Source organism: Mus caroli, unplaced genomic scaffold (genome assembly GCF_978045245.1).
Source record: "Mus caroli unplaced genomic scaffold, Mus_caroli_1 scaffold_8, whole genome shotgun sequence".
Lineage (NCBI taxonomy): Eukaryota > Metazoa > Chordata > Mammalia > Rodentia > Muridae > Mus > Mus caroli.
This window is the reverse complement of record NW_028227263.1, coordinates 103623988-103641629: the sequence shown is the minus strand read 5'-3', so window position 1 is coordinate 103641629 and position 17642 is coordinate 103623988. Positions and strand designations below refer to the sequence as shown.

Here is a 17642-nt window from a genome sequence, read left to right as displayed (position 1 = left end):
TATAATAGGGTGACTGCCTTGCCCAGTCCTCACTCACAACAGATGTTGTGAGTGAGGAGGGCACCCCAAGCTTGGACTCTGGAGACAGAACTTGTGCTAAGTCTCTGCCTTAACCTCTCTAAGGTGCCATTTCCTACTGTGAAAATGGAACTGTCTTGCCTTCACCCCTATCTTGGGAGATGAGAGTCTAGTTATCAAAGTCCATGTCCAGCTTGGCTCTGTATACTGGGGATTGGCCACCAGGGGGCTCCAGGCTTCTTCTGGGTGCTGCCTTGCCATATTAAGAAGTTGAGAGGCTGAAGAACCTCCCCAAGAAGAGGGCTCCTCAAAAGCTGTTTCCGAGTACTAAAAAGTTCCCCCGATCATTCCCCCAACCTTGGGCAGAGGGTGCTCCTTAGCCTCTGTGGCCCTGTCCTCTTGGAAGTGACTCCATCGGTCTCTATTTACCAAATTAAGATAAGTTAAGAAGCAAAGGTGGATGCCCTGCCGCCATCAGGTCCCCCTAGGCTTATAAAGCACCAGGTCAAATATTCATTCAGCAAATATTGGACATCTCTTTGTCTGGTCCTCCTGCAAGTGCCAGGAAGCTGCAATGGGCAGAGACAGGAGCCCCTCCACAAATTTTCAGTCTGGGGTGGGGGCGGAGGGAGGGCCATTGCAAACAAATAACATCGAGTGATTGTGACTGTCGCTTTTTCCTTTTTTTTTTTTTAATTTTTTAAAAAATATACAGCTCAGTATTGACATTTTTAAGTCATCAAAATAATTTATAATAGTTAAATGCCTCTTAAATATACATGAATTCTTCTGAAGCTAAAAGTAATATGCACTCAACTAGCTTTTAAAATCTACTTGGAACATTAAACATGATAGAAGTAGAAAAAAAAATCTCTCATGAAGTCCTCTATGAAAGGGAATTGTGACAAGTTCCTGATTAGACAGAAACCGTCCCATCTCCAAGGGAGAATATGCAAACTGTGGCTTCGTAGGATGAACTGGGTAGTGTTCCTTCTGTTTCTATTTTGTGGAATAGTTTGAAGAGTATTGGTATTAGATCTTCTTTGAAGGGCTGATAGAATTCTGCACTGAACCCATTTGATCCTGGCCTTTTTTTTGGTTGGGAGACTTCATGACTGCTTCTAATTCTTTAGGGGGTATGGGACTGTTTAGATGGTTTATCTGATCCTGATTTAACTTTGGTATTTAGTATCTGTCTAGAAAGTTGTCCATTTCATCCAGGTTTTCCAGTTTTGTTGAGTATAGCCTTTTGTAGTGGGATCTGATGGTGTTTTGGATTTCCTCAGGTTCTATTGTTATGTCTCCCTTTTCATTTCTGATCTTGTTAATTAGGATGCTGTCTCTGTGCCCTCTAGTTAGTGTGGATAAGGGTTTATATATCTTGTTGATTTTTCTCAAAGAACCAGCTCCTGGTTTTGTTGATTCTTTGTATAGCCCTTTTTGTTTCTTCTTGGTTGATTTCAGCCCTGAGTTGGATTACTTCCTGCCCTCTCCTCCTCTTGGGTGAATTTGCTTCTTTTTGTTCTAGAGCTTTCAGGGGTGCTGTCAAGCTGCTAGTGTATGCTCTCTCCAGTTTCTTTTTGGAGGCACTCAGAGCTATGAGTTTTCCTGTGTCCCATAAGTTTGGGTATGTTGTGCCTTCGTTTTCATTAAATTCTAAAGTCTTTAATTTATTTCTTTATTTCTTCCTTGACCAAGTTATCATTGAGTACAGCACTGTTCAGCTTCCATGTGTATATGGGCTTTCTGTTGTTTTTGTTGCTATTAAAGACCAGCCTTGATCCGTGGAGATCTGATAGGATGCAGGGGATTATTTCAATCTTCTTATGTCTGTTGAGGCCTGTCTTGTGACTGATTATATGGTCAGTTTTGAAGAAGTTTTTTCCCCCTTTTTCAACGCTGAAGATTGAATTAAGGACCTAACATGCCGAGCCACACCCTCAGCCCCTCACAGGGGGATCCTACACAATCTATCTCTGAGCTACATCCCCAGCACAAAGGTTTGTTTGTCAAAAATAGAGTAGAGGGAGGAAGGAAGGAGCCATGAAGGAAAGGCCTCTGGGGAGGTGGCCTTTGAGCAGTGACCCACATAAAGCTAGGGGGACAAATCTCAAAAGTATGGGGGAGGGAGTTCCCCCTGGAGGAGGGAACCGCCAATTCAGCAACTAGGGTATAGGAATAACCTTGATCTCTTCCAGGCATCTGCAGCTGGACCAGGTGTGTGGAGTCAAGACTTGAATTTTATTCTAACAGTGAAGGCCAGTCTCTATTCTGGGTCTACCCAACAACTGCTGTGACAGAGAAGTGGCTGTGGACAGGAATGGGGGAACAGGGGAAGGGCTGGGGGCAGTAAGGGTGTGACTGAAGACTCTCTAGGCAGATTGTACAACTCCAAGCTTTCCTCTTGTGGGACTGGACCCGTACCAAGAGGGCGTTCCATCCCGGCTAGTGCAGTGATAGGAGAGTAATGCTTGTTTAATACTCACTTACGCTAGATGAACATGCAACCCAGTGAAGTAACTTGCCCAGACTCACATAACTGTGACTCAGGGAGGGAGCAGGGACTCTAGGTTCTTAAACTGGAATCCAGAGGACCTGCTTCCAAATGCATGCACAGCAGGGCACCTCTCATTTCTGGAGTATCTGGGACTCTGCCCTGCTCCTGGGCCTCTGGTGTGAGAAAGGTGCTGTGTTCCCATTTGAACACAAGGGGGCGCTGTGACCACATCTGCGCATCAAAACTGGGTCTCCAGCCCAGGTCCAGACAGCACTGGATCTAGAGAGGCCTGAAACCCCTGAGTTTCCATAACGATGCTGTGTCCTTCCTTGCCTTGCACAGACTCTTGAGCATGAGACCCGGTAACGCAGCTAAACTGCAGAAACTGCTCAGGACAGAGCCTAAAGGCTAGAGAGGAAGAAGAAAGGGGCCGGGAAGATGGAAAGAGGCCAGAGAAGGAGAGGGAGAAAAAGAAAAAGAAGGAACACACAGCAGTAATGTACTGCAACAGTTCGATTCTGACAGGTGTCGGTAAGGATTGTGTCCTGTCCATTTAAGCGGAAAAGGGGTGGCCTAAAAGAGATAGCCCCATACCAGCAGAGAACCGTGCAAAGTGAGGCGGTACTTGGCTGACTGCTGGAAAGCGTTCCTGGAAGAGGGAATGGCTAGCCTAGAGACTGGAGGACAAGACAAGTGACAGAGGAGAGAGTGTGAGGGGCAGGTGTTGAGATGCAGAAGCAAGCCCTGAACTCTCCCAGCAGGGGATGATAAGAATCTCGGATGCAGACATTTCCTAACACCTCTCAGCCTAGGCTAGTGAGGAAAGACCTGACTCAGCGCTGGTCCCTACCCTCAGTGGGCTCTCCCTCTGGTGAAGGAAGCGGGTGCAGGCACTGACAAGTCAGGACCAGAGGGTTACATGCCACTGTTGCCATTGTGAGACTTCAGAAGGGAGCCTAGAGGTGGGGCGCCCAGCACGGTGTGGTGCGTCATAGAATGCGGAGGTGATGTTTGAACCAAGACCCAGGAGCTGAGTAAGACTGAGGCCAGGAAAGGCATGAGAGAGGGGCGTGGTGTCTGGTAGGATGGCGGTGGGCCTCAGCCCCCGACAAGAAGCACCTCTCCCTGTGGGGAAGCATTGCTCCTGGTGCAGAAGTCAGAATGCTGCCTTAGCTGGGAACAGGGCCTGTCTGGAAAGACTCAAGGCAGACAAGGCTAGGCTGGGCATGTAGTTCAGTGGATAGATTGCTTGCTTAGCATGTACAAAGCTCTGGTCTCCATCCTCAATGCTGCGTAAATGGGGGTAAATGGGGTGTGCTGGTACACGCAGCCCTAATCCCAGCACGGGGGAGGTAGAAGCAGAAGGTTCATGAATTTAAGGTACATGGTAAGGAGGAGATGCTGTCTCAAAACACCAAGAGCTCTGTGGGAGCGGCCATGGAGACTAAAACTAAGACCACACAGGTTGAGGATCTGTGCTAGAGAGAGTGGAAGACCTGGTAATGCTGAGAACAGGTGCAAGGGCTTAAACCTCTCACCAAGAATTGTGAATCCTACCGACACTGGGTGTGTTTTTAAAACTTTAAAGAACTCCTTCCTGTGTGAGTTCATAGACTATATAAATAGGGGCTGGAGAGGTAGCTTATCCACTGAGAGCAAGTACTGCCTATTGTGTTTTATAGACAAAAACGCTAACACTGCCCTTGCAGGGGACCTGAGTTTGGCTGCTTGACAACATCCTGTAACTCCAGCTCCAAGAGATCTAATGCCCTCTTGTGGCCTCTGAAGGCACTCATAGTTCTCTCCCTCTCCCTCTCCCTCTCCCTCTCCCTCTCCCTCTCCCTCTCCCTCTCCCTCTCCCTCTCCCTCTCCCTCTCCCTCTCCCTCTCCCTCTCCCTCTCCCTCTCCCTCTCCCTCTCCCTCCCCCTCCCCCTCTCCCTCCCCCTCCCCCTCCCCCTCCCCCTCCCCCTCCCCCTCCCCCTCCCCCTCCCCCTCCCCCTCCCCCTCCCCCTCCCCCTCCCCCTGTCTCTGTCTCTGTCCCCCTGTCTCTGTCTCTGTCTCCCTCTCCTTCTCCCTCTCTCTGTCTCCGTCTCCCACTCTCTGTCTCTGTCTCCCTCTCACTCTCTCTGTCTCTGTCTGTCTGTCTGTCTGTTTGTCTCTCTCTCTCTCTCTCACACACACACACACTTTAAAATGCTAAAAGATGATATAGGGTGTCCCTCCTGATGAGCAGAGCAAACAAATTTCCCACTCAGGTGGGCTTTGCAGATAATGGAGGGTGTTGGAGAGGCTGGGGGGCTTGCTGAGGCAGGAAGAAGAGCTGGGCATCCCTAAGGAAGCCTGCGGCTCCCCCTCTCCACCCCATTGAAACACAGAGAACCCAGTATATCATCCCTTCCCATACACCAGACACCAGATCAGTACAGTAAATTCAGTGGTTGACCAGGTAGGAAAGGTCCCTGCCCTCGTGAATCCTCTGGGAGACACATTCCTTCTTTCTATGAGGGTTCTTTCTATTGGAGGGGGCAGAGGGTTAAGTAGTTGAACATCTTCCCTCGTCAGAGCTGACACTCAAGTTGTTAGAGACAGACTTGAATAAAATTTTATTCTGAATCAAAGTAAATTAAAAAATACCCACGAAGGACATTGAGCATTGATAAGTGCATCGCTAAGTGTGAGAAAGGCAGAGACAAGAAGAGAATGCACGGTTCAGAGAAGGTAATTGGAGGGATGACATGGGCAGGGTGGTAGCAAATGTGTGCCAGGCAGAGGGAACAGCAATGACCAAGCCCCTGAGGTGCAAAGGCATCAACCATGCTGAGAACATCAAGGAAGCACAGGGGCCCAAGGCAGAGGACATGATGGAAAGGCTGGGGGGGGGGAGACACTGTTGCCTGGGGCGTTTGGTATACTTAGTATGCTTCCACAGCAAGGTCTTAGATAGGTTTTAGCTTTGAACAAGGTGCTGTTTTGAGCTTTAGGACCATAGTTGCTACATGGAGAACAGGCTTGGCCTGGTGGAGGGGGAGGGGGAAGGGTCAGGTGGGGGTGGAAACAGAGAGACCAGGCTGTGTGCTACTTCACCTGTGTAGGTGAGGGGGCTGGGAGGCTGGGTGGATGTGACAGAGAAGAGGTAAGTGGGGGAATTCTCTGCCAAAGTGAGAGGCGGGACTGTGGTTGGGAGGTGGGACTGTGGGCAGCAGTTGGAGACCACTCCCAGCTTTTGACCTAAGCAGCTGAGGAGAGGTTGGGTTCAAATGGACCACGGAGACAGTACAGACAGAGGAATCAGAGGGTGTCCACCACCATGAAGGATGCCTGGTGTTAGCAGGCATGAGCAGCTGTGGATGCTAACGTAGACATCTAGAGATGGTGCTGGAGAGATGGCCCAGTGATTAAGAGCACGCATTGCTCTTCCAGAGGACTGGAGTTCAGTTCCCAGCACCCACCTCAAGGAGCACACAATCACCTGTAACTACGGTTCCAGGAATCCAACACCCTCTCTTGGATTCTGTAGACACTTCCTTTGCCAGATGAAGTCTGAGTAACCAGAGAGCCACGTGAGCTCCAGAGCCAGAGAGGGCCGCTGAGTCAGGAGGGCTGGGACTCTGATTGGTCTCCTCACCTGTAAAATATGTGTCAGCACGTGTGCGGGGAATCGAGACCTAACACAGGGAAGAATCCCACTCCCAACTCCAAAAGAAATCATACTTGTGGAGGCAGGAAGAGCAGAATTGCAAGCTTCGTAGAGAGTTTATGACCAACCTGGATACTTGAGACACTGTCACAAACAAACAAACAAACAAGCAGGAGTCTATTGAACCCCCAGAGAAGATGTGGGGGTCAAGATATGTCCCTTATAGACTGCCTAACTCAGCACCTGTCAGCAAAAGGTCAAGAGCCTGGAAGTACTACCAACTTTACAGATCTATAATCTTCCAATGGCCACAGAATGCCTCCCCTACCTCCACTCCCTTTTCCATAGCCTAGCTGAGCCTCTTATCTCCTCTAGGAAGAAATGCTCTTTCTAAGGCACACTTCTGGTGGTGGGTGCTGCAGATAGCACACCCATAACTGTTGTTCGCAGGTCTCACCACCAACCCTTCCTGCCTTTGCTTCTCCTTCACCCGGACCTAATCCCTGACCATCCTCAACTCCACTGGCTCAGCATCAAGGCAAGTGTTTTCTTGGCTTCCTTGTTCTGGCCACTTGCCAAAACAGTGCCCTTTCAGGAACCTGGGCACCAATTCCCAGTCATTTCCAGTTCTTCCCCCATCACCTGAGCATGTGTGGTCCTGAAGGTGATCTGGGTGAGTTCTCTCAGTAAACAAAACAAAACAAAACAAAAACAAAAAACCCAACCGAGCCATTAGACAGGCACGTCCTCTGCTTCCTGCCACCTGACCCACGCCCCACAGAGAACCTCGCCCTTCCTTCTTCCTTCCCTGGACAATGGAATAGGCGTCCTTCCTCTTATCTGGGGTTAATCTCACCACTTAGCCGGCTGTACCGTCCACTTGAATATTTCCCAACTACAGTTGGGAAGAGCCCTTCAGGTAGGTTCAGATCTCCATGTGGCTACATGGCTTTGTGCAACCCTGGGCAAGGGAGCTGACTTCATCTTGACTTCCTTGTCTAGTACAATGGAGGGTCAGAATGACACCGGGATGCTTCAGTTCTCACGCAGGTAGGGGAAGGATCCATCCAGTTAACTTGCTCAACATGCGTGAAATCCTATTGGTCACATAAGCGGATGTACTGACGCAGTTGGCAGTTTCCCTGAGGTGACAGAAGAAAGATTCAGGACAGTTGTGCGTTTTGTATGCTGCTTCCTTCTCTTCTCAGCTAGGTAAATGTGCAGCTTCCTCTCAGCCAGCCTCAGTTCCCAATCTGTAATCCTGACACGAGATAGTGTCCACAGACTTCCCATGACACCCCTTGGGTTTCCATTTTCCTCTAAGCATGGTGGTCTCCCTGTGGTCTCACATCTGCCAGACCCTTCTACTCCATTTTAAACAAAAAGTTTTTTTTTGTTATTTTTAATTATGCAGAAGCATGTATGTCTTTTTGTGTATGTGCACATGAGTAAAGCGTCCCAAGAGGCCAAAGTTGGGCACTGGATCTCTTGGAGCTGGACTTACAGGCAGTTCTGAGCAGCCAAAAGTGGCTGGGAACCAAACTCCAGCTGTCTGCAAGAGCAATGCTCATCTTAACTCGGAGCCGTCTCTCCAGCCCCTGCTTCTTTTCATATAGTCTCTAAAATTATATGGCATATAATTTTAATTACATATTGCATTTATTTACTCTGTTTTCCCTTCCAGAATACAAGGCAGAATATTTCTTTTTTCTTATTTGGTCAGTTTTGTTTATTATGGTGCCCCTGTTTCCTGGGAGCTTAGTAAATATTAGTTATAAGTATGGAGGCAAGAGAAAGAAAGGTAGATTGGAGAATAGAAAGAGTCCCTTTGTTTTCCAAAGAAAGAAGCTAACTTGCATACAGAACAGAGCTAGAGAGCTGAGGATGTGGCTCAGTGGATGGAGTGCCTCTCTAGCATGTGTTTACCTAGCATGCTTAAATCTCCAGGCTCCATCCCCAGAACCAGATGCACTAGGCACGGTGGTACACACCTGTCATCCCAGTACTCAGGAGGTAGTGTGGCAGGAACATCAGAATGTTCAAGGTCATTCTCTGCTACTTAGCAAATTTGAGGCAGACCTAGGCTACACGAGACCCTGTCAAAATAAAAATAAAAAGAACATATCTAGGAAAGCTGGACATGGTAGAAGATGTTTGTAACTCTAGTACTTTGGAGGCTGCAGGAGGAAAAGAGTTCAAGACAAACCTGATCTATGTAGACACCCATCTTTAAAAACCAGGGGTGGGGCTGGCAAGGCGGCTCAATGGATGAAGGGACTTGCTACCAAACCTGAGTTCCATCTCTAGGTCCCACATGGTAGAAAGAACGAACTAACTTCTATAAGTTGTCTTATGAGTTGTACACACACACACACACACACACACACACACACACACACAGAGTGAGACAGACAGACAGACAGAGGTAATTTTAAGGTGGAGAGCAATTGAGAAAGACACCCAACATCAACCTCTGGCTGACACATATGTGCATACACATGAAGACTGACACATGCATATATCACATACAGGAAGGGAGGGAGGAAGGGAAGGGGAGGGGGAGAAAGGGAAGGAAAGAGAAGCCTGTGGGTGAGTTGGGTGGTACCCATAGAGCTCAGCAGTGTGGATACACTTAGTCTCACTGGCCTGCCCTGAAAGCAGTTAAGAGGAAAAAGGCACAGGACAACACTGCTGTCTTTTTCTTCCAGGATACCCAGTTGTTCCTTCTTCTTCCCCATCACAGCTTCCTTAGCTCTCTCCACACACAACACAGCCCCAGAACCCCTTATCATTGCTGTCTTCTGTCCTCCAAGGCCACTATCCTATTTAGGAGCATCCAGGGTTGGAGCTGGAGAGATGGCTCAGCAGTTAAGAACACTTACTGCTCTTACAGAGGACACAGGTTCAGTTCCCAGCATCTACATAGTGTCCCACAACTGTCTGTAATTCCAGTCCTTGGAATCCAAAGCCCTTTTCTGGCCTCTGTGGTGACAGGAACACATGTGGTACTTGCATATAAGATGCTCAGGCATCAGAGGACATGGTTCTGTGTAGGTGGCTGGCTACTTAAGCATGACAATCTGAGTTCAGACTCCCACTATCCACATACAAAAAACATGTTTGACCACATGTAAGTATGTAATCTTAGCAATTTGGTGGTGGAGGCAGGAAGACCACAGGCACTTGATGGCTGCTAACCTATGCTCAGCAAGAGATCCTGCCTCAAAGGAATAGAAAGAGAGGAATAGATACAGATGGCAGGCATCCTCCTTTGGCCTCCCCGCATGCACACAGGTGTGTGCACCCAGATATGTGCACACTCTACATCTGCACCACACATACATACAACGGATTACTGAAATAAGTAGTGTGTGTCAGCTCCTGGGACACTTCCATCTCTTCATCTTCCTCCTGGCGTCCACATCCTCCTTTCTAGCACCCAGGTCATGTCTTGCACTCTAAGGCTGTGGACTTCCTTGGGTCTACATGATGCACTGTCTCCTCTATGGATTGGTTGGCAGGTCATGGCAATATCTCTCCTCCATGGCTTCATCCCCCAACCGTTTGCCAAGAGCCCTGTGGGCACCATGGCCCCTTGATTGTCCCCTCTTCTTCTGTTCCTCATTTTCTTCCTGGTCTCCCTCCTCTTCTTCTGGCCAGAAACTATATTACCCAAAATGCCCTCAACTCATGGCAATCCTCCTGCCTCAGCGTCTGAAGTGCTGAGAGTACAGGTGTGAGACACAATAACTACCATTCAAGGTATTCTTCTGAAGAAAAGGAATTTTATTGTTTTAAAGTTTTAATGGAGATAATTACATACCCAGCCTTAGTTTCACAGGCACAAAGGAGAAACCCACATTCCTTTCCCTGAAGAGCACCCCAATGGTGACATCTGGTGGACCAGAGTTCCAGTTCCAGGCCTAGAGATGAATATGCTGTGTGAAACCCAACATGAATGGTCACAGTGGGGCTGCTCCCCTGTGCCTCTGACCCTGAATCATCAGAGAGTCTTTCTCAAAGCATAGTATGTCTCCACACTCATCTCACTCCTGGGCCTTCAGATCAATTAGTAGATGAAGCTCCCAGTGAGCAGAAACAGTTCAATGAAAGTCAGGCATGTAGCTCTCCTCAGGTGTGGAGATGAGTCCCGGAGAAGTGCCATCCTTGAGGGACAGCCATAAAGGAGCTTCTCTGGGAGGAAAGTCACTGAGAAATGAGGTGGGGTGAGTGAGGGGAGAGGCTACAGGCTGAGTCACTGCGTGGTCCAGGAATGGGGCTGCCAAGACCTAGGGACAAATTATAATCATTAGATACTTTAAAAGGCTGGGGGAGGGACCAAGAGGGGGCAGATTGCAGTGAGACCCCCCCCCTCAGCTCCAGAGCTCACTACAGGCTCATGTAAACTCACTTTCCATCTCTCCTACTCTCTCAAGGTCTAGGTCCCTCTCTTTCTGGGTCTTTGCTTCTCTCTCTCCCTCTCTTCCCCTCTGCCCCTCCCCCAGTATCATCCTTAGGGCCCCCACCCAGATTCTACCCATCCACTGCATGCTCTTTGACCAGGCTGGGTACCTCTCTCACTCTCCCTGCCCAGGATCAGCTCCTCCCCTCCTCCCCTCCCCACTCCATTCTTTCCAGATTATAGCATCTTTCACCAGGCAGGTTCCCATTAAAAATTGTGTCTGCTTCTCTGGTCAGAGATGGGAGGGAAGGGAGCAAAAAAAAATCTTGGAATGGAAACTAGCCAATAAAAACAAGAGGCAGAAGGGGGTGGGTGGGGCCACTGCCCAGACCAGGGATAAAAGGCTTTGCTGGTGTGTCTTCCAAGACACCACCCCTCCCTCTTTCAAGCTTGCAAGGAGCCAAAGTGACTGGATCCTGGTAGGCATCTTTTCTTCACAGTCTGGGGGAGCCTGTGACCCCTACCCTCTCCAACTCTGCCATCTACACCTCTGTTCTTATTCCATGTCACTGGGGGTCTAGGCCTCAGTGTGAGTGGTACTCACGGCCCCTGAGTCTTTTTTCTGCCTTTGATTCCCCCCCCCCTTCCACTTGCTCTCTGCATTTGTTAGACTTGGACCTCCAGCTCCAGAATGTTCCTTCTACTGATCATACTCCAAGCCTTGGCTGTAGGTAAGAGCACTGTGGTCCCCTGGAAACTCTGAGATGAGCTAGGGATGTGTTCTGGGGTATCAGCATGCTTTGGGGGACAGTCTGCTATGAAGAGTTCCAGAGGGTCTGGGAGATGGCTCCGTCTTGTAAGCACAAGGACCCGAGTTTGATCCCTCCGGAGCTCACCCCTTTAAAACAAAATGGAAGCAGTGGGGTACAGTAATTATCACTGGGAGGGCAGAGACAGGAACATCTGTCAGCCACTGGTCAGCCAGCCTAGCCTAGTCAGCAAGTTCTAGACCACTGAGAGACACTGCCTCAAAACAAACGAAGATGGATAGTGCCTAATAAATAACATTTGAGGTTAATCTTTGGCTTCATCTACTAGTTGATCTGAAGGCTCAGGAGTAAGATGAGTGTGGAAACATGCTCTGAGAAAGAATCTCTGATGATTCAGGGTCAGAGGCACAGAGGAGCAGCCCCACTGTGACCATTCATGTTGGGTTTCACACAGCATATTCATCTCTAGGCCTGGTACTGGGACTCAGGTAGACCAGATGTCACAGGGATGCATACACAGAGCAGGGAGTGATTGGATCCACATACAAAGGAGGGGTAGCTTGGGGATTGATGCTGAGGGCTTCACTTAACTCGAAGTTCATGTCCACATTCTAAGTCTGGAGATACCAAGAAATAGGATTCCAGAGAGAGGCAACTACAGAAAATAGAGAAAATAAGGAATCAGAGAAGACTCTGCCATCTCTGAAGAGGTTCATGGGGCTGTCTTTCTTGTGTCAGGGAAGATGAAAGTGGAGTGTGAAGGTGTGGAAGGAGTCCGGGGCAAAGAAGCTCTGGGGACCAACCCAGTAGGAGGGTTTGGAAAGGCACAGGAACTCCTTAGATGTGTTGAAGAAGGACTAAAGTGGCATATGGCATTCTGAGGGGAGCACTAGAGAGCCAGGGAGCTGGCTCAGCAGTTAAGGCACCTGCCATGCAACCGTAAGGACTAGAATTTGGATCCCCAGAGCCTACACGGCAGCTGTTTGTGATGTTTAATTTCAGCTTTGGAGGGCCCAACAGGGGATCCCCAAAGGAAATGGAAAGGAAATACCAAAGGAAATCTCCACATGAAAATGGGAAAACAAAAATATTCATGGGAACCAGGAGTGCTGGTGTGTGCTGAGATTGCCAGCACTTGGGAGTCTGAGGCAGGAAGAATGCTGGGAGTCCAGGGCCAGCCAGGAACATAGTGAGACTTTGTCTCAACCTAAAGGAAATAAAGTGCTCACGGGAGGTTTCTCATAGTAGAAACCATTAATGTCAATTGAGGGAGGGGTCAGAGAAGTCCTTGTCTTGTTGGGGATGATGTTGAATGTGTATCACACTTGGTGGGGCAGAAAGAAGCAGATGGTTTAGGTGTTGGGCATTATGGAAAGATCTCTGTCTGCTGGGCATTGGTTCATCTCCTTTCTCCCCCATCCCAACCCATCTCCCTGTAGCCATAGCCCAGAGCCAAGGAGATCATAAAATTATTGGTGGCTACACATGCGTCCGGAACTCCCAGCCATGGCAGGTCGCTCTGCAAGCAGGGCCTGGGCGTAGCTTACTGTGTGGAGGAGTCCTGCTGTCAGATCAGTGGGTCATCACTGCTGCTCATTGTGCCCGCCCGTGAGTATTCCTTTTTGTTAAGTCAATGACTTCCAAATCCCAGGGTCCCAGAGTTTAGTTATAAACCCAGATCCATGCATAGAACAGTGCAGAGGCTGGGTCCTGATTTGGAGACTAGAAGAGAATCTAGGCTGAGAGGCATAATTCAGAGTGTATGTAGAACCCTTGCCATCAAGCTAGAGTGGTGCTTAGATAACAAAAGCCAGTCAGGTGGTCTAAGTCACAAGCTTGTATTATTCATCCAGTTACCAAGTGTCACATCAGGACCAGCAATGGCCCATCCCAGACTAGTACATAGTCTACATTTAGAAACTCAGAACATACCTGGAACCCAGAATCCAGTTCGGAGCACATGACCCAGACACAAGTCTGGAAATTATTTTGCAGCTAGAACACACAACTGTGAGAATAGTCAGGGCCAAGGGACATGACTCGGTGAGTAAAGTGTTTACCATACAAAACTGTCAACCTGAACTGAAATCCTCAGACCTCACCTAAAATCTGGATATGGTAGTATACATGTCTGTAACTACAACATTCCTATAGAGAGGTTGGGGGACTAGCTATCCTGGAAGATGAAGAACTGAAAAACAAGAGATACCTTCTCTCAAACAAGGTGGTTGGCTTCAGGCTTACACATGTGTGGCATTGCATGCACACCTCACACAGAGAAGAATAGTCTGGACCTAGAACTTATTCAAAATCCATGTTTGAATTCTGAGTCTAGTTACCAGATCCTTTTTGAGCATCCTAGAACCCTGACTCCATCCCAGATTTTGAATCGCCAAATACTGACCATAATTTGTGCTTTAGAACTCAGCTCCTTCCAGATTTGCAACAAGAATTTAGAGCTCAGACTTCAGCCTTGAAGTAAAGTCAAGCCTATATATAGCTCACACCATGACCGTGACCTAGTTGACTGCCAAAACCAAAAAATTTAACTTAGAACCCAGAGACTCGAGAGCAGAACAGAGTCTAGCAGAACTCAGAGCCAAGGATGAAAACCAGACTGTATTTCCTTGTATATAGGTGATAATGTATAGCTTAGTCTAGAACCTAAAGCTTCATGGTTGAGGACACAGAGCATAGTCTAGAATCATCACCTGTTGTGCAATTTGAGACAGCTTTGTCTAGAGTATAAGCTGAATATTTAGAAACCTGAGCCTAACCACAGCCCAGAACCTAAAACCATTGCCTAGAACTCAGCTCATAAACAAAGGTTAGCCTAGAACCCAGAGTCTTATCTAGGACATGAGCTCTCATCAGTGTTCAGAATCCAGAATCAATCTGCTAATATCATAAGTCACTGTTCAAAGTGGAACTCAAGATGAACTGAGAACCTATATTGACATCTAGAACTCAAATTCAATCTGCATTACAGAGCTAAAGGCAGAGCCCATAGCTTATTCTGAAACACTAAGCTCACATCTGAATCCAGAAATTATGCCATAATCTAGACAAAATCTAGAACCCCAACCCTTGCCTAGAAAATGTCTAGAACAGAGACAATAATGGAGTTTTCCCTAGAATATCAACTCTGATTTCTAGTCTCCAGAAACACTGAGAAACCCTCAAGGATTCAGAAACTGAGTCAAGAAGTTGAAATGGCCCTTGAGTATATTCCTCTAAAGGAAGGGATAGCAAATGAGGTTGGGTAAAGAGAGAATGCCCAGGCCATGAAGAAAGAAAGTATACAAGAGGCCACAAAATGCTCAGCTTACAATTAGAAGTTCACAGGTTAGACTCTGAGGGAAACTCATCACCATGGAAGAAAATGGGGCTGGAACATGGCCTGGGGTTGGTCAGACTTTAAGCAGCATTCACTCTTTGAATTTATGGGACAGGATTCTTCATGTAGCCCTGGGCAAGCACAACATAAGAAGGTGGGAAGCGACTCAGCAGCTGGTGCGTGTGGTCCGCCAGGTGCCACATCCCCAGTACCAACCCCAGGCCCACAATAATGACCTCATGCTGCTGAAGCTGCAGAAGAAGGTGCGGCTGGGACGAGCAGTGAAGACCATCTCTGTGGCCAGCTCCTGTGCCAGCCCAGGGACTCCCTGCCTAGTGTCGGGCTGGGGAACCATAGCCAGTCCCGTTGGTAAGGAGCCCTGGGCCTGAAAGTACAAAGCTGGACCTCTGGGTCTGAGGGAGGAAGCTGATGTTGGACTCCTGGGTTCATAGTACTCTATTTGTGACTCTTCTGTGCTCCCCCATTCCCATCAGCCAGGTACCCCACTGCTCTGCAGTGTGTGAATGTCAACATCATGTCGGAGCAGGCATGCCATCGAGCCTACCCTGGAATCATAACATCTGGCATGGTCTGTGCTGGGGTCCCCGAAGGCGGGAAGGACTCCTGTCAGGTGAGGCTCAGATTCCATTCTGGGACAATATGGAGTTAGGTCTTGGATACCACTCTGTCTCAATAACAGAAAACTCAGAGGATGTGGTTGGGAGAACTCAGGGCACAGAGATACAGGGATAACTCAGACCCTTTGGACTTAACTCTATTATTCTTCAGTTTCCTATTCTGTTTAATAAAAAAAAAATAACTTCTTAGATAGAGACAGGGTATGTGAAGAGACACAGATACGGCTGAGAGAGAGGGGGCATATCAGATTCACAAAGGGAGACAGGGCGGGAATGTTGCCAAGGGGAACTCTGCCACTGCTTGAGTCTGGAGTCAGAGGTGAGGAGGGCTCTTGTCTCAGATGCTTACTTCTGAGGCTGATTCTATTCCCATTCCTCCTCCTTCTCCTCACAGGGTGATTCTGGGGGACCCCTGGTGTGTGGGGGACAGCTCCAGGGCCTTGTGTCCTGGGGAATGGAACGTTGTGCTATGCCTGGCTACCCAGGTGTCTACACCAACCTGTGCAATTACCACAGCTGGATCCAGAGGACAATGCGAAGCAACTGATCACCCATCACCATCTGATCATCCCCAGCTGTCTCTGTGCTTTCACAGTCTCTTCCATTAGACATTTGAGTCCTTCCCAAGACACTAGAGTCCTCCTTAGCTCTTCTTCTTCTTCTTCTTCTTCTTCTTCTTCTTCTTCTTCTTCTTCTTCTTCTTCTTCTTCTTCTTCTTCTTCTTCTTCTTCTTCTTCTTCTTCTTCTTCTTCTTCTTCTCGTGAGACTCCAGTCCCTAGCCCCTTACTTCAGGCCCAGGCCCCCCCAGGTCCCTGGCTCCTTCTCTCAGACCAGCTTCCTCCCTCAGACCCAATAGCTTTGCCTTTATTCCAGGCTCCACCTTCCTTCCCTGGGTCTTGGCTCTGGAATCTCTCTCACAGCTTGTTGTCACCGTTTGAGACTCACTGAGCCCAGAGGCTGGAGCGCAAATGCTCTGCATCAATATCTTCATCCAAAGACATCTGCTTCCAAATGTCTCTAGAATCCAAATAAATAAAAATGAAAATGGAGTCATCCCACGTTTCCCACGCTTTCTTCATTAGTCTATTCCCATGAGCGCCATGTGCTGTGAAAAGTGGCTGACTCAGAGACTAGACTCAAATCTGCCCATCACAATCAATCCATCTGTGGTTGTGTTCCCCACCTCTGAGCTGCCTCAACCTTGCTAACTATGCACACAGAGAGTCTTCTGCTAGTCAGAGTAGGGGAAGGCAGCAGAGTTCAAGTCCCAGCAAAGTCAATCTCTCATTATGTATGTTCTTCTCAGACCTGAATCCCTGACTCCAATATCCACAGAGGCAGGGCACAAACGACCTTGAATACCAGGGGTCAAACTTCAGCCCTCATCTCTCAGACACAGGGATCCAGACCCAGGCCTCCTCCCTCTGATCCATGGATCTAGATTCTATCTTTTCTTCTTCAGACACAGGGTTCCAGACCTCAACCTCCTCTCTCAGAACTGGAATCCAGACCTGAAACTAGACTCAAAGCAGGAATTCTGGTCCAAACTCCTTCAGACACAGAACCATGAGTATGATCCAGAGGTAGCATAATTTTCTGACCCCTAACTTTCACAAGACTGCTCCATCATGAGTCTCCTTTTCTTACTTTCTCCCAAGTAGTACTTACTTCATACCTACTATGAGCAGTTGTCTGTCCATTTTGGACACCTACTATGCAGCAGTCCTTGACCTAATTGATGCAGAAGACTGGGTCAAAAGTCCATTATAAAGCCCTGCTTGTGCAACCTACATGTTGCCAGTGGGTAGCCCATATGTAATAGCAAACATCATAAATGTCATGCAAAGTCCCTGTGATTAAAGAGGCCATTTAACTAGCACTGGATGTCAGTGTCCATTGATATTTAGGGAGATAACTGGAGACACGTCAGGTATTTTAAGAGCTGGTTGATAAAATCAACCACTGCTAAAATTCAAGAGACATAAATTTATGGCAAAACAATTTTAAAAATAAAGTCTAAGGGCTGGAGAGATGGCTTCGCAGTTAAGAGTACTGGCTGCTCTTGCAGAAGACTTGGGTTCACTTTCCAGCACCTACATGGTGGCTCACAATCATCTGTACCTCCAATTCAGGGGGTCTGGTACTGTCTTCCATTTGCTGTGGGCACTGCATGCATATAGTGTATAAATACACATACACACAAAACACACACATAAAAATAAGTAAATTTTAGTAAATCAATCCATAAAGCAGCATTCCTATGTTTTAAGCGAATAGCTATAGTTTGAGGCCATTTATATTTATTGCATCATATCTGCATTTTCTGTTTGCTATAACAAAATA

General features: G+C 47.9%; 1 protein-coding gene across 1 annotated transcript; it reads left to right on the top strand.

The window, feature by feature from the left end:
- Nucleotides 1-5295: 5295 nt before the first annotated feature.
- Nucleotides 5296-15879, top strand: Klk14 (kallikrein related peptidase 14). The gene is made up of 6 exons (XM_085842454.1): nt 5296-5384; nt 7016-7071; nt 12764-12932; nt 14777-15030; nt 15156-15292; nt 15694-15879. The coding sequence occupies exons 1-6, from the start codon at nt 5296-5298 to the stop codon at nt 15844-15846; spliced, it is 858 nt and encodes a 285-aa protein (XP_085698580.1). The 3' UTR covers nt 15847-15879.
- Nucleotides 15880-17642: the final 1763 nt, after the last annotated feature.

Coding starts and splice junctions, on each gene's coding strand:
- Klk14 (XM_085842454.1), top strand. CDS start 5,296: ATGACCAAGCCCCTGAGGTGCAAAGGCATCAACCATGCTGAGAACATC. Junction 15,031..15,155: donor AACCATAGCCAGTCCCGTTG/GTAAGGAGCCCT, acceptor CATTCCCATCAG/CCAGGTACCCCACTGCTCTG. Junction 15,293..15,693: donor GCGGGAAGGACTCCTGTCAG/GTGAGGCTCAGA, acceptor TTCTCCTCACAG/GGTGATTCTGGGGGACCCCT.